The sequence below is a fragment of the Cebus imitator genome, unplaced genomic scaffold (genome assembly GCF_001604975.1).
Source record: "Cebus imitator isolate Cc_AM_T3 unplaced genomic scaffold, Cebus_imitator-1.0 Scaffold24, whole genome shotgun sequence".
Taxonomy (NCBI): Eukaryota; Metazoa; Chordata; class Mammalia; order Primates; family Cebidae; genus Cebus; species Cebus imitator.
The window spans coordinates 14,270,437-14,285,212 of NW_016107339.1; the positions used below are offsets into that span (position 1 = coordinate 14,270,437).

The 14,776-nt window shown below is 52.5% G+C and overlaps 2 protein-coding genes across 4 annotated transcripts in view; one reads left to right on the forward strand and one right to left on the reverse strand.

Annotated features, from left to right (window-relative positions):
- PPT2 (palmitoyl-protein thioesterase 2) overlaps positions 1 to 7,893 on the reverse strand; it is a 14,630-nt gene extending 6,737 nt beyond the window's left edge. Inside the window, exons 1-7 of one of the 3 annotated variants that reach the window (XM_017522764.2) lie at positions 7,068 to 7,893; positions 5,948 to 6,138; positions 5,538 to 5,691; positions 4,968 to 5,063; positions 4,773 to 4,880; positions 3,006 to 3,089; positions 2,805 to 2,889 (exon numbers count right to left, since the gene is read on the reverse strand). In XM_017522764.2, the coding sequence (XP_017378253.1) occupies positions 2,805 to 2,889; positions 3,006 to 3,089; positions 4,773 to 4,880; positions 4,968 to 5,063; positions 5,538 to 5,691; positions 5,948 to 6,138; positions 7,068 to 7,089 (740 nt within the window). In that variant the 5' untranslated portion in view covers positions 7,090 to 7,893. Of the gene's footprint in view, positions 1 to 2,804; positions 2,890 to 3,005; positions 3,090 to 4,772; positions 4,881 to 4,967; positions 5,064 to 5,537; positions 5,692 to 5,947; positions 6,139 to 6,351; positions 6,438 to 6,458; positions 6,944 to 7,067 lie in introns of those variants that run through there. The other 2 variants (XM_017522765.2, XM_037736299.1) reach the window with 2 other exon arrangements.
- Positions 7,894 to 7,966: 73 nt separating this feature from the next.
- On the forward strand, positions 7,967 to 12,295 carry PRRT1 (proline rich transmembrane protein 1). Its single transcript, XM_017522766.2, has 5 exons — positions 7,967 to 8,145; positions 8,819 to 8,910; positions 9,801 to 10,339; positions 10,963 to 11,148; positions 11,262 to 12,295. The coding sequence occupies exons 2-5, from the start codon at positions 8,892 to 8,894 to the stop codon at positions 11,436 to 11,438; spliced, it is 921 nt and encodes a 306-aa protein (XP_017378255.1). The 5' UTR covers positions 7,967 to 8,145; positions 8,819 to 8,891; the 3' UTR covers positions 11,439 to 12,295.
- The last annotated feature ends 2,481 nt before the right edge of the window (positions 12,296 to 14,776 follow it).

Below are 14,776 nucleotides of genomic sequence, written 5' to 3' on the forward strand. Positions count from 1 at the left end.
AAGAGCGAAACTCTGTCTCAAAAAAAAAAAAAAAAAAAAATTTAACTGGCATGGGCAGTCAGTGGAACCTGGAATAAGCATATTTATTCAGTGCTTATTCCAGCTGAATAAATGCTAATATTGTTAAATCCAGTGGATTGTGGAAGCAAAAGAGAAAGGCCATCATCCTAGTATTAGAGCATCAACAAAAGCTTCCCAGCAATGAACCTGGACCAAGGAAAGCTATCCCAGGCAAAGGGAACAGCAAGAGCAAAGACACAGAGGTGAGGTGCAGCTGGGTGCACTGGGGAGTGGGGTTGGAGGCCATGTTGATGGATGGATTTCAGAAGGTGTAGAGAAGCAGTAGGGGCACACAGACCTGAATTTGAACCCCCGCTCTGCCACACTCCCCACTGTGTGTTTAAGATGCTGCTTATCCTCACTGTCCTATGTAAGAACACTTCCTGGCCAGCTGCTCATGCGTGTAGTCCCAGCACTTTGGGAGGCCAAGGCGGGTGGATCACCTGAGGTCAGGAGACCAGCCTAACCAGTATGGTGAAATCCCATCTCTATTAAAATATGAAAATTAGGCCGGGCGCGGTGGCTCAAGCCTGTAATCCCACCACTTTGGGAGGCCGAGGCGGGTGGATCACGAGGTCAACAAATCGAGACCATCCTGGTCAACATAGTGAAACCCCGTCTCTACTAAAAATACAAAAAATCAGCTGGGCACGGTGGCGCGTGCCTGTAATCCCAGCTACTCAGGAGGCTGAGGCAGGAGAATTGCCTGAACCCAGGAGGCGGAGGTTGCGGTGAGCCAAGATCGCGCCATTGCACTCCAGCCTGGGTAACATGAGCGAAACTCCATCTCAAAAAAAAAAGAAAAGAAAATTAGCTGGGCATGGTGGCAGGTGCCTGTAATCCCAGCTACTCAGGAGACTGAGGCAGGAGGATTGCTTGAACCCGGGAGGTGGAAGTTGCAGTGAGTCGAGATCACACCACTGCAGTCCAGCCTGGGAGACAGAGTGAGTCTCAAAAAACAAACAAAACAAAAAGCAAGAATACTTCCTTCAAGAGAAGAAGTAAAACATTGCGGTGAAAAGCCAGATAGCCTGACCTCACCACTATCTCTCTTTTTTTTTTTTTTTTTTGAGACGGAGTTTCACTCATGTTACCCAGGCTGGAGTGCAATGGCACGATCTCGACTCACCCCAACCTCCGCCTCCTGGGTTCAGGCAATTCTCCTGCCTCAGCCTCCTGAGTAGCTGGGATTACAGGCACGCACCACCATGCCCAGCTAATTTTTTGTATTTTTAATAGAGACGGGGTTTCACCATGTTGACCAGGATGGTCTCCATCTCTTGACCTCGTGATCCACCCGCCTCGGCCTCCCAAAGTGCTGGGATTACAGGCTTGAGCCACCGCGCCCAGCTAATTTGTTTTTTTCTTTTTTTTTTAGCTTACCATCATCAGGTAGAATATGACCTCACCACTATCTCTATGAATGGAGACATGTTATTTAATGTCTTCACACCTAAGTTTCCTTATATGTCAAGTGAAGATAACAGTAATTATCCCAGAGAGTGTTGTGAGGATTAAATGAGCTAACATATAAAAAACAGTGACTTGGTGGCCAGGCTCAGTGGCTCAGACCTGTAATCCCAGCACTTTGGGAGGCTAAGGCAGGTGGATCACCTGAGGTCAGGAGTTCGAGACCAGCCTGACCAACCTGGTGAAACCCCGTCTCTACTAAAAATATAAAAATTAGCTGAGCATGGTAGCAGGCGCCTATAGTCCCAGCTACTCAGGATGCTGAGGCAGGAGAATGGCTTGAACCCAGGAGGCGGAGGTTGCAGTGAGCCAAGCTTCCAGCTCATTGTGCACTACCACGCTGGCCTTATTCCTCACACAAGCCTCAGGGCCTTTGCAGGTGCCACGCCTTCTCTCTGGGGGATTCTTCCCCCCAGAGCACAACTCTCTCCTTCACTTCTTTCAGTCTCTAATTGAATGGCAACTCTTCCAGGAGGACTTTTTCGCCTACTATTGAAACCAGACCCCGGTCATCTTCTAATCCTTTCCCCTGCCCTATTATGTGATATACAGTATATATATTTACACGTATTAGCTGTCTCTAACTAGAATATAAGCTACACAAACATTAAGGACTTCTCTTTTATTTACCACTGCATCCCCAGGGCCCAGAACAAGCCTGCACCCATAATGTTCAATAAATATTTGTTGAGTGACTCAAGTAGCTCAGGTGACATTACAGATCACTCATGATGACCTATAACAGAGGCAAGCACATAGTGCCATGGAGCCATGGATTTTTTTCTCAGGAATAGGATGGAGGAGACAAAGCTGGAGGCTGTTGCAATAGTCCAGGTAAGTAAAGAGGTGGTAGGAAATGTGATAAAATGGCGTAGAACCACACACATTGTACCAATGTGAATTTCCTGATTTTGATACTGTGCTATAATTATGTAGGATGCAACCACTGGGGGAAGCTGGGTGAAGGGCCTCTCTATATTGTCTTTGAAACTTCCTATGAATCCATAAGAATTTCAAAATTAAAAGTTTTTACAAAGTTGGGGAGAGGGGTGATAGGGATAGAGGGGAGGAGAGTCAGCAGGACTTAGTGACTGGCTTGATGCAAGGGGTTGGGATATGACCCCCAGGTTTTGGACTTGGGTGACAGCATGAATGAGGGGAGGGGCACTAACTGAATAGTGGAAGGAGCAGGCCAGTTTTAGGTGTGAGATAAAGACCTATCAGGGTTAGGGGATGTCTTTAGCCAATCTTCAGGCCACACAATCCCTTATTACCTGGACTGCCAGGGAGTAATAACACCATCATCAGGGCCCCCAATCAGCACCAGGTGGCCCACACGAAGAAAGTTCTTCCGCCATTCTGTAGGATGGAAAGAAGAGAGGCTGAGTCAGCCACAGGGGTCAGGCCTGGTTGGAGAGGGAGACACAGGGAGTCAAAGCAGAAAAGGGGACACAGATAGGAGCCTGGATTCTCACCTGTGGCATTGGGATGGTCTCTTTCCCCATTGATCAGGGCCAGGAAGCTGCTAGCATTGAGGTATAAGTCATCATGGTGGGGATCTGGGTACAAGAAGCAGTTAAAAAAGGAAGCAGAAAAGGGGGGCAGGACAGGTGGTGAGAAGCCCAATAAGGAGGCTGCAGCAATAGTCCAGATGGGTAGCAATAAAACAGTAGTGATAACATGGGCCAGGTGCAGTGGCTTACACCTGTAATCCCAGCACTTTGGGAGGCCAGGGCAAGTGGATCACTTGGGGTCAGGAGTTCGAGACCATCCTGGTCAACATGGTGAAACCCTGTTTCTACTAAAAATACAAAAGTTAGCCAGGCGTTGTGGCGCATGCCTGTAATCCCAGCTACTCATGAGGCTGAGGCACAAGAATCATTTGAACCCAGAAGATGGAGGTTGCAGTGAGTTGAGATTGTGCCACTGCACTCCATCCTGGGTGACACAGTGAGACTCCATCTCAAAAAAATAATAATAGTAGTCATAATAATTGTAAACATAACAAGTACTTTTTTTCTGAGATGGAATCTCACTCTGTTGCCCAGGCTGAAGTGCAGCGGCACAATCTTGCCTCATTGCAACCTCCGTCCCCCGGGTTCAAGCAATTCTCCTGCCTTATCCTCCCAAGTAGCTAGGATTACAGGCAAGTGCCCACATCCAGCTAATTTTTTTGTATTTTTAGTAGAGACGTGGTTTCACCATGTTGGCCAGGCTGGTCTCACACTCCTGACCTCAAGTGATCCGCCCGCCTCCCAAAGTGCTGGAATTACAGGTGAGCCACCATATCTGACAATAGCAAGTACTTCTATCTAGCACTTACTATAAGCCAAGTACTATTCAAACTATACTGCATTCATTAATTTACTTAATCCTTAAAACTACCTGGTGAAGTATTCTATCTTAGTATTTTATAGATAAGGAAAACTGAGTAACACAATGGTTAAGTAACTTGCCCAAAATCATCCAGTAGGGTCAAGATTCAAACCCAAGTATTCTGTCCCCATAGTCTGGTCTAGAGGTTGGCTAACTGTGACCAATGGGCCAAATCCAGCCTGCTACTTGTTTTTGTAATTAAAGTTTTATTGGAACACAGACACATTCATTCATATATGGTACATGGCTGCTTTCACACTGTAACAGCAGAACTGAGTAGTTGTGGAACAGACTATATGTCCTACAAAGCCAGAAATATTTACTCTCTGGCCCTTTATAGAAAAGGTTTGCTGACTCCTGCATCAGACTATACCTGCTGAGGCAATAAGGTGACACACTTAAAACATTCTGGGCCAGGTACGGTGGCTCACACCTGTAATCCCAGCACTTTGGGAGGCCAAGGCGGGTGGATCACCTGAGGTCAGGAGTTCGAGTCCAGCCTGGCCAACATGGCGAAACTCCGTCTCTACTAAAAATACAAAAATTAGCCAGGCATGGTAGCATGTACCTGTAATCCCAGCTACTAGTGGGGCTGAGGCAGGAGGATTGCTTAAACCTGGGAGGTGGAGGTTGCAATGAGCTGAGATCGTGCCACTGCACTCCAGACTGGGAAATAGAGCGAGACTCCCTCTCAAAAAAAAAAGAAAAAAAATCTCAACAGTGCCTGTTCAAATAGTAAATGCTCAATAAATGTAAGTTATTTTTCTTGTCATTACTGCTATTGGTTGTCGCAGAGATGGAAGCAACTGACCCGACCCTCCACAGTGCCCTCTCCATGGAAGCCCCAGTTCAGCATCCCCACTCACCATGCCAGTAGTTGCAGATGGAGAATTCCTGGCCCCAGGGGCTATAGCAGATCCGATAGAGGTTAGATCGCATGGAGGTGGGGAACAGCCACTTCAAGTAGTCTGTGTCTGGCAAGAGAATGGCAGTGCTAAGTGACCATAAATCTCTATGCCCCCAAAACTCAGGGCATTCTGTGAGGTCCAGTGCCCACTCACCTCCATACTGTCCCATCTGTGGAGAGGAGAGGGAGATGAAAGAATCCACATTGTGATCATCCATGACAGAAAGCAGAGCCCTGCACACAAGGCCCCCTGTAGGCAGAACACCACATTGGGCAGGGACTTAAGGACAGCAAAGCCAGCAGCACCCTCTACCCCCACGAACACACACTGCCCCCCAACACACTGTACATAAAGGAAACTGAGGCTTCCGGAAGGCAGGCACACCCTGTGCCAAAATGTCACACATCATACAAGTGACCGAGCCCGAATTAGATGCTAGGCCTCCTGCCTCTAATTCTAGGGTGTTTTTACCTGCCCCATTAGCCCTTATGTCCAAGAGCCATGGATAATAGGGAAAGAAGGAGCAGCAACGTAGGGAGCCTCCCTCCCATTCAAGACAGAGATGAGACCCAGACGCTGAGGGAAGTCAGAAAGGAAGGGCTCAGGTACCAGGGCTGTGCCTGGAGCAATGTGGTTCAGAAAAAGGGACACTAGGAAGTGTCCCTCAGATAAGGATCAAGCCTCAGATAGGGCTTAGGAGTTAGGGGCAGGGGAGTCGCCTACCCTGCGAGTAGCAGATGAGATGCACCCCTTGAGGGGCCTTTGCCATGATGGGGACCACAGCCTCTCGGAACCCTTGCACCTGTTCCCACAGGGGTCGCAAGCTCTCTCTCCCATCGAAGAGATCGAGCACTGTCACCACAGTCCCGGGGTGTGTCTGTGGGAAGGGGGCAATGCAGCCACCGGGGATAGGCTAAGAAACTCCCACACGCCACCCCCTGGCCCACGTCCACAGGCCTATTGTGCCCTGCCACAACCAGGGATCCCGGCCCCCAACTCTCCCCCTATGCCAGCATCAGCTCCCTGAGGAACTGGGCAGGCCCAGAGGGGTGGCTTTCAGTTTCCCGCTTTCCCTCCCCTGCCACAGTAGAGCCTCTAACGCCCGGCACCCGGGTGTGTGTCCCCTGCCAGACCTCATTGATGTATTCCAGCAGGTGGCGGAAGCTGTACGAGCTGTCGAAGAGCCCATGCACCACGATGACCGGCTTGTAGGACGCGCGGTGGGGCGCGGGGGCTGCAGGCAACAGCAGCGGCAGGAAAGGCAACAGGAGCAGGACCCACGCCGCGGGCAGCCGCTGCCCACAGAGCCCCAGCATGCTCCTGCCTGAGAAAGGGGCGATAAGGGCCTGTGAGGGAGACGGCAACACCCTCGTCCCTCGGAACAAACGCAAGGCAATCAAACCGCACACCAGGTCCTTGTCACAAAATAGCCTACTTTTAACTTACTCGAGCCCTCTCCCTACAAACACACCCCCCTACCACGTTGACGCACCAACGCGCACCAAAAGTCCCGCCCCGAACTCATCTCTCCGGGAACCTCTTCCCTAGGCCCAGACGAATGCATCTCCCCAGCCAGGAACAACGCGGAGTTCTGTAATACCCCGGAGCAGCAGCCCAGACCCCCTGGAGAGTGCAAACTCGCACCTGGCCTGGCTCCGTGGGACTCGCTCCTGCCCGCTGTTTACTTCTCCCAAATCTGGAACCCACGGGGGAGGGGGAAGGGGGAGGAAAGGGAACGCAGGAGAATGACGGATGGGAGGGGGGAAGGGCGGGCTGCTTGGGGTCGCGCAAATCCGTCACGTCCGGGGCTTTCTCTGGCAACCAAGCGAGCGTCCCCCGCAACTCAGAGCCGGGACCGGAGGGGCAATGGAATATTCCATTGCGCCCTAGGTGCCGGGGAGGAACTAGGCGGAGCGATCCATTTAGGCCAGTGGGGAGAGGAAAAAGCAGCAAACCTATTCTGGGAATGGAAAGAAGGCCTCTCCAGGCTTCGTTGGCCCCAGCGACCCAAAGGTCCGACATCCCCGCCTCGATTCTCCCCACTTCCCAATACAGGCGTCCGGCTCTGCAGCAGAACACGAAGTTTTCTTTCCCCAAGGGGCGGTCGGGGGGTGGACCAGGGAAAGATAGCCCTCCACATTTGCCTTGTGCTGGGTGAGTGGCAGGGTGACCTGGAGGGCTGATACCAGCACGGGCTTACCCCTCAACACCCACCCCCACCCCCCTCCAGCCCGCCCCAGGTCAGCGTCTTACAACTCTTCATTCTGAAGTGCATGTAGTGCCCTTGTCTCCAGAGACGCGGAGAGTCCTCAAGGCCCCTTGAGCTAAGTGCAGCCTGGCCCAGTTTCTCCTGCCCTACTCTACTCCCCTCCCCATAAGCGACCCACCCCGAAGGGGCGGAGGGCCTAAAGCGATGCGCTGACTCACGCCCGCGTAATTTCGACCAGTCTTTCAACCTGAGCGACCCCTACAATCTGGCTTTCTGAGCTCTCTGTGGGTGGCTCCCTACCGAGACCCCCAGGCGCCCCACCTCCCCGCCTGTGACCCCTACCCCACACCCTAGTGCCTCAGGGCTTTTACTTAGCATTTAAAGATGTTTATCTTGAGAGAAGGCTTTCTCAGCCTGTCTGAGCCCCTCTCTCTGTTTACAAGGTCATTGCTTGGTCTAAATTCGTCTCAGTCAAACCACTTTGCGCTCGGAATGGTGTAGTGTGACGACGGGGTGGCGGTAAGGGGTTGGGGGTTCACGCGAACGCCTAAGTGGCCAGAACGACTGGTGTGAAGCCTTGATCTGACTCTCTGGAGCCTGGAAGTGGTTTCAGCGAGAGCCTCTGTACTGCTCTGTAGTCTCCACTAGGATGTGGACAAAAAGGGACCCAGCCAAGAAAGCGACGGCCTTAGGCGGGGGCTGGGGGGCGTAAGGAGCATAATGATTCTCTGGCTGTGTTTTTGTAAAAAAAAAAAAAACAACAACAACAAAAACCCAACTGGTGTAACTCTCCGTAGACTGCCTATCCTTGCTCCCTGCACCAACCCACGCGCTCCCAAGATACAATAAGCAAATAAAAAGACTAATAACGCTGTGCTGCAGGTCGACTCAGGAGGTGGAGATGCCTCTTGGTGAGAGGTGGTGGGTGGGAGTAGAGGGGTTTAGGGAATGGATCTAAACATTGACCGGCTCGGAGACTCTAAGCAGCCTCAGCAAGCAAAGGGAGAGTGGGGAAACACGCACACATTCCCAACGGAGCTGCCAGAAATGAGCAATTAAGTTATAGCCCCCCCCCCCACCCTCTCCAAAATAGCTTCAGCTCCTCAGTCCTGGACAAAGAAGGTATGTGTGCACACCACACAAACTCCCTCTCCCTTTTCCCCCCAAGGCCCAGCTTCCCCCGAATTACAGACCTGGGCCTCCCTCTTTACTGTCAGGTTGGCAGGTCCGGTGTACCCTGGGAACTTTTCAGACCATTGCAGTTCTGAGCTCTGCACAATTCTCTCTCACACACAAGTATTTATTTCTTCTAAAGAGGAGGAAACGGGCCAAGGATTTGGGAGAAAACCCTGGCACCTTTCAGCGAAGACTCTGCACATTGCAGGGAGCTAAGTCGGGGGAGGACCTGCCTCTGGAGGTACCTGGGTTATTAACTCCACTGAGAACCTGTTCACTTCCTCCCACAATATAATCACTACAGTGACTCTTGGAGGGGGAGACTCCAGAGAGTTCCCTCTCCGTCCTTCCTTCCCTTAGTCCCACCCGCCTAGCCTGGTCTAGCCTCCGTGTTTCCATGACAACTCCAAAGGAGCCTAAACTGGGGGCCTGAATGCTGGGGTGAGAGGAGGGGAGAGGTGGTCCAAGAGCAGAAAGAGAGACCTAGTGGGGGACGGCTGAAGTGCTCCCCCTCCCTTGCCACGGTCCCTTTAAGCTCCCCCCCTCCCTGTTCTCCCTCCGCCCCCCGCCGCTGCCTTCATCTCTCCATCTCTGCGCTGCTGCCGGCTGCGCCATCCAGCACCCAGACTCCAGCACCGGCCGAGGACCCCCCACTCCGGCTGCAAAGACCCTGTCTCAGTGAGACGGCAGGCATGTCATCCGAAAAGTCAGGTAAAAACAATAACAAAACCCCCCACCCCCTCCACTGTCTTCTGACTCTCCCTCCCCCTTGCCCCAACCCCCTTCTTCACCCCTTCCTAGTGGTGGTTTCATTCCCCTTCTCTCCAGCTCTCAACACTCTGCTAATCCCCCTCCTCTTTCGGTCTCCCCCTTTTTCTTCCTTTCCTCCTTCCAGTCGAAGCCTCTGCCCCTTGCCAACAGCAGGGGCAGAGGGGGGTAGGTTGAGAGGGTGAAGGAAGTAAAGCCAGGTTCTGCAAGAATAGCATCATTGGGAGTGACAGATGGACAATCCCTGGCTGGCATGGAGACATCCTGTAGGGAAACAGGGAGACATGACCAGATGGGGGTTGTCAAGGGAGTAAAATCCAGAGGGCTCTTCTTAATCTGCCCTAAAAGAGGTCCTGAGATTCTCATAGAGGCTGGGGCACTCCTCCCCCCACTGAAGAAACAGCAGAGTGGGGCACATGTCATCCCACATGTGTTTACACAACTGTTGAATGGAACATAGATAACGCAGGGTTGCATGTCTACACATATGCACATACAGGACTAGCTCGGATAGGCCAGCCCAAAGGCAGCTATAGCAAAGGAGAGGGGATTGGGGTCTGCAGGTGAGAGCTGGGTGCATGGTGATGAAAAAGACGGAAAAGAAGCAGGCGAGAGTTGTGACCTCAAAACTAGATTGGAAGGAAGAAGGGGGGGCAGATGGCCTAGATATAGCCCCCTCTTGCCCCTCAAATTAGAGATGGTTTCTCACTCGTCTCTATGTGTCTCTCCTATTATCTTTCTCCATCCATGACTCGCTGTGTTTCCCCTTACCCCTCCTCATCACTGTCTGTGTTATCTTTCCCCTTATCCTTTCCTCCACTCACCTCCTCCAGGACTCCCAGACTCAGTCCCTCACACTTCTCCACCGCCCTACAATGCCCCTCAGCCTCCAGCCGAACCCCCAGCCCCACCGCCACAGGCAGCCCCTTCCTCACACCATCACCACCACCACCATTACCATCAGTCTGGCACCGCCACCCTCCCGCGCTTAGGGGCAGGGGGCCTGACCTCTTCCGCTGCGACCGCTCAGCGCGGTCCCTCCGCCTCCGCCACACTGCCGAGGCCCCCCCACCACGTCCCTCCCGGCCCTGCTGCCGGGGCACCCCCACCCGGCTGCGCTACCTTGCCCCGCATGCCACCCGACCCTTACCTGCAGGAGACTCGCTTCGAGGGCCCACTTCCCCCGCCGCCGCCCGCCGCCGCCGCCCCGCCCCCACCGGCGCCCGCCCAGACTGCCCAGGCCCCCGGCTTCGTGGTGCCAACGCACACGGGGACTGTAGGCACGCTGCCGCTGGGGGGCTACGTAGCGCCCGGATACCCCCTGCAACTGCAGCCCTGCACTGCTTACGTGCCGGTCTACCCGGTGGGCACGGTGAGTGCCAGGCAGACAGGGGCATGGGAGAAGAGGGGGATGCGAAATTGGGGATACGCTGGGGGCTGGTAGGATAGAGGAACAAGGGCAGGGAACAGGTAGTGTTCCTGGGACAAGCCCTAGAAAGAAGAGGGCTTGAGACGAGAGGGACTAGGGAGAGACCCGGGAGTAGGAGTCTATTGGTGCCCAAAGTCAGGGCCTGGGAGAGGGAACGGAGCCTAGAGGTTCAGAGGTCTGAAAGTAAGAAACCGTCTGAAGGGGGAAAAATGGAAGCTGGGAACCCAGGGGAAGATGGAAGAAGCCTGGGACTAAGTGGTAGGGGAGGCCTGGTAGGTGTCTGGAAGGAAGAAACACGGTCTGAAGTGAGGCCAGGGCAGCCCTTGTGGGACCATACCTTGTGGGAGAGAATGTAGAGAACCCAAGAATGGTGGTTAATGAAGCAGGGAAGGGAGAAGAGGGGCCTAGGTGGAATTTATGGGTGTCCTGGAAGGATGCTGGGTGGTTTATTTTGAGAAACTGTAGTTAAGAATTGTGCTTTTAAAGCCACTCTGCCGGCCGCCCAATGCTGGTAGGCTGGGAGAGGGTCGGAGTGATGCCCCTTCCCCCCAACTTTCCTTCCACAGCCATATGCAGGCGGAACTCCGGGGGGGACAGGAGTGACCTCCACTCTCCCCCCGCCGCCCCAGGGCCCAGGGCTGGCCCTACTGGAGCCGAGGCGCCCGCCACACGACTACATGCCCATCGCGGTGCTGACCACCATCTGCTGCTTCTGGCCTACGGGCATCATTGCCATCTTCAAGGCAGTGCAGGTAGGGGGCAGGAGCTTACTCGGTTTGGGGGATGGGCAGTTCTAGGAGTGCTGGGACCATCGTAGAGAAAGGCTGCAGCTCTCTGACCTCCTTTCCGCACTTCTCCTCCGTAGGTGCGCACGGCCTTGGCCCGCGGAGACATGGTGTCAGCCGAGATCGCTTCACGAGAGGCCCGGAACTTCTCCTTCATCTCCCTGGCCGTAGGCATTGCAGCCATGGTGCTCTGTACCATCCTCACCGTAGTCATCATCATCGCCGCGCAGCACCACGAGAACTACTGGGATCCCTAAAAACGCCCCCGGTCCGGCCCCACTCTGCGCCCCTCGACCCCCCAGGCTCATTCTGCAGTCATGCCTGGGACCCAATGGGCGCCCTGCACACCCACTTCTGGGGCCATCAGACTTCAATACATCGTAAACTCCGCCTCCACGGAACGTCTCGCCTTGGGAGCAAGCTCCGAATCCAGTTCCTCAGGAACCCCTCCAAAACCCACACCCCAAGGGACGCCGCTTTACGGGATCCCGGCCAAACCCCGGACCCTCAGTCGCTCCAGGCCCCCTCACCCTCAAAGCGTAGCGCCCGCAGCAATCTCGGTTTGGTCCCTAAAACCCCGCCTCCTCCATAAGCTCCGCCCCAGCTCTGACAAAACCCCGCCTCCAGGTCGGCAGGCTCCGCCTTCTTTTTAACTCCGCGGGGTGATTCAGTCCAGTGATCGGGTTTGTGGCTCCAGGCCTCGCCTACAGTCGGACAGACTCCTCCCTCTCCTCCGGCCAAAGGACCGAGCCCTGGGGTAGCCACGCCCCCACCTCCCGTTTTTTGCAGGTACATTTTCGTCCTTCCTTCACCCAGATTTCAGCCTATTTTCTTGCTAATCCCAGAACCTCTCCTTCTGTTTTTGGAAGCACATTTGGGAAGTTCCTGGTGTAGGACCCTTCTCCCTGGGATAAGAAACATGCCTGTAAAAGCTCTGTAAATACTCCCTTCCACCTCTCCCAGCCCCTGGGCAGCTGGGCAGAAAGGAATCCAGGCTACGGACCTCCCAAGTCCCCGCTCCTCGCTCCCCTCGGCGGCCCCCGCCTTGTTCTGATCTGTGTGTGCGTGTGTGTGAACTTCTGAAAGACGGTATTAAAGAGACTTAGTTGATTTATCGCCTGCAATTCCAAAGACTACGGCCTCGCAAAAAAAAAAAAAAAAAAAAAATGAAAAAAGAAAATCCGACAGAGACTAACGTTGAGGGAGACAGATTCCCAGATCGCCAGAGAGACACGCGAATATGGGAGACGGAGGGAAGCTCCCTGGGAATCCACCAGAGAAGACCTTGGGGGTCCATTCTCAGTGAGGTTTTATTTTCTCAGTGGGGCTTTATTTCCTCAGTACCCCTTTTCCATTCCCTGCTATCCCCAGAACTCCAGGAAGGCAAGAGGACAGAAGAGGGCAGACCATGGTGAAGAAGCTGGTCAAGGATAGAGTGATGCAGGAAAAGATGCCAGCTGCCCATAGCTGTTCCTGACTGGGCTGGAGGGTGGCAGAAAACTTGGATTAGAGCCCCACATGCTGGACTGTACGGGATATAGGAAAGGCAAAAAGAGCAGATTGGGAGCCCAGGGAGGAGGTCAATGGCCTCTCAAGTCTCCCTGGAACTAGCTGCCCTCTCCTAGCCAAAAAAGGTCAACCAAGAGGCCTCTTTTGAGAGGGGAGTGGTGATTAGCAGATGGCACCAGCAGTGGGCTTGGTTCTTTGGTTATCCTATCCTGAATTTATGCATTTATGCAACTGGCAGACTCCATGCTGGATACTCGTGAGACATCCACCCAGACAGCAGGTGTGACCCCTGACCTCATGGAGCTTACAATCTAGAAGGGAAGCCATGCACTGAGATAGGAGATGTGGGAGGAGGTGGGGTGAGGTGTGGATATCATGGGTTCCACTTTGGATGTTTCAGATTTAATGTGCCTACCTTACCAAACTTCTTGAAAAAAAGAATTCACGGCTGGGTGCAATGGCTCATGCCTGTAATCCTAGCATTTTGGGAGGCTGAGGCCGGCAGATCACTTGAGGTCAGGAGTTGGAGACCAGCCTGGCCAACATGATGAAACCCTGTGACTGCCAAAAATATAAAAAATTAGCGGGGTTTGGTGGCAGGCACCTGTAATCCCAGCTACTCAGGAGGCTGAGGCAGCAGAATTGCTTGAACCTGGGAGGTGGAGGTTGCAGTGAGCCGAGATCTTACCACTGTACTCCAGCCTGGGCAACTAACTGAGACTCTGTCTCAAAAAAAAAAAAAAAGAAAAGAAAAGAAAATAATAATTCATGTTTGCAGCTTCCACTTCCACTCATCCTCTAACACCTTAAAAAAATAGTGGAGGCAGGTCGCAGCGGCTCATGCCTGTAATCCCAGCATTTTGGGAGATGGAAGCGGGAAGATAACTTGAGGTCAGGAGTTCGAGAACAGCCTGGCCAACATGGAAAACCCGACTCTACTAAAAATACAAAAATTAGGCAAATGTGGTGGTGGGAGCCTGTAATCCCACCTACTCAGGAGGCTGAGGCAAGAGAATCGCTTGAACCCAGGAGGTGGAGGTTGCAGTGAGCCAAGACCGCATCATTGTATCCCAGCCTGGGCACCAAAAGTGAAATTCCATCTCAAAAAAAAAAAAAAGGTGGGCGGATATTGCTATCAGAGATATGTCTGAATCTGTCTTTCATACCCACTACTTCTTGACTAATTGAAATATGCATCCACACCCTACTCTCCTGAAACCTCTCTCTCAAATGGCAACCAACTACCCAGATCCCAAATCAATGGCATTTTTACAGTACACTGCTTCTAAACCCTTCTGTGTTTGTCCCTTGACCCTGAATTCCCCACACACCCAGGTTCAGGCACTTATTGACCTTCCTTCACCCCTGCCTTCACATAGACCTCTAACCATCTACACCTCTGCCTTCCCTCCTTGCTTGTTCTCCTCCCTTCCCCTAAGTGTCCATCTTTAATTGTTTTCCCCTTCTCTGAGACTTTCCTTTGAAAAGCTCAATCACTCAACTCAGCTAATCAAATGCTTCTCCAACCTGTATTTTACATGCAGACGTTTTTTCCAGTGCCTGCAGATCACAGCCACGTGGATTATGCTTGCTGGTCCTGTAAATCAGCACATTCCAAAACTGATGAAATGCCACAGAAAACCTGCTTCCCTTTCTCTGTTAACAGACCATTTTCCTAATCACTCTTCCTTATCTGTAAATTTGCTGCCTCTTCCTTTTCCCTCCTGCCTTATTTTTGATGTGTTCTCAGGCCCAGTCAATTTTGCCACCACAATGTCTTTTGAATCCGTAATTTTTCCCCAGCGCTTGCTGGAACAAGGCTGGAACAATTAGAATTATTGCATCAGCTCTCCAACAGGTGTTCCTACTTCCTACCTCTCCCTACCTCATCTCCCTCCACACTGTTGTCAGCTGAGCCTCCCTAAACACACTTATGTAACTCCACTGCTCGAAAGCCCTTCAAGATTCCCTATTCCCTACTCAATTATTTACAAAATTTTAATCTGGCCTTTAACAGCTTCCATAATTTAAAATCATCCCCCTTCTCTGTTCATTCTAATTTCTTTTTTTTTTTTTTTTTTTTTTT

Coding starts and splice junctions, on each gene's coding strand:
- PRRT1 (XM_017522766.2), top strand. Junction 10,340..10,962: donor CGGTCTACCCGGTGGGCACG/GTGAGTGCCAGG, acceptor TTCCTTCCACAG/CCATATGCAGGCGGAACTCC. Junction 11,149..11,261: donor CCATCTTCAAGGCAGTGCAG/GTAGGGGGCAGG, acceptor TCTCCTCCGTAG/GTGCGCACGGCCTTGGCCCG.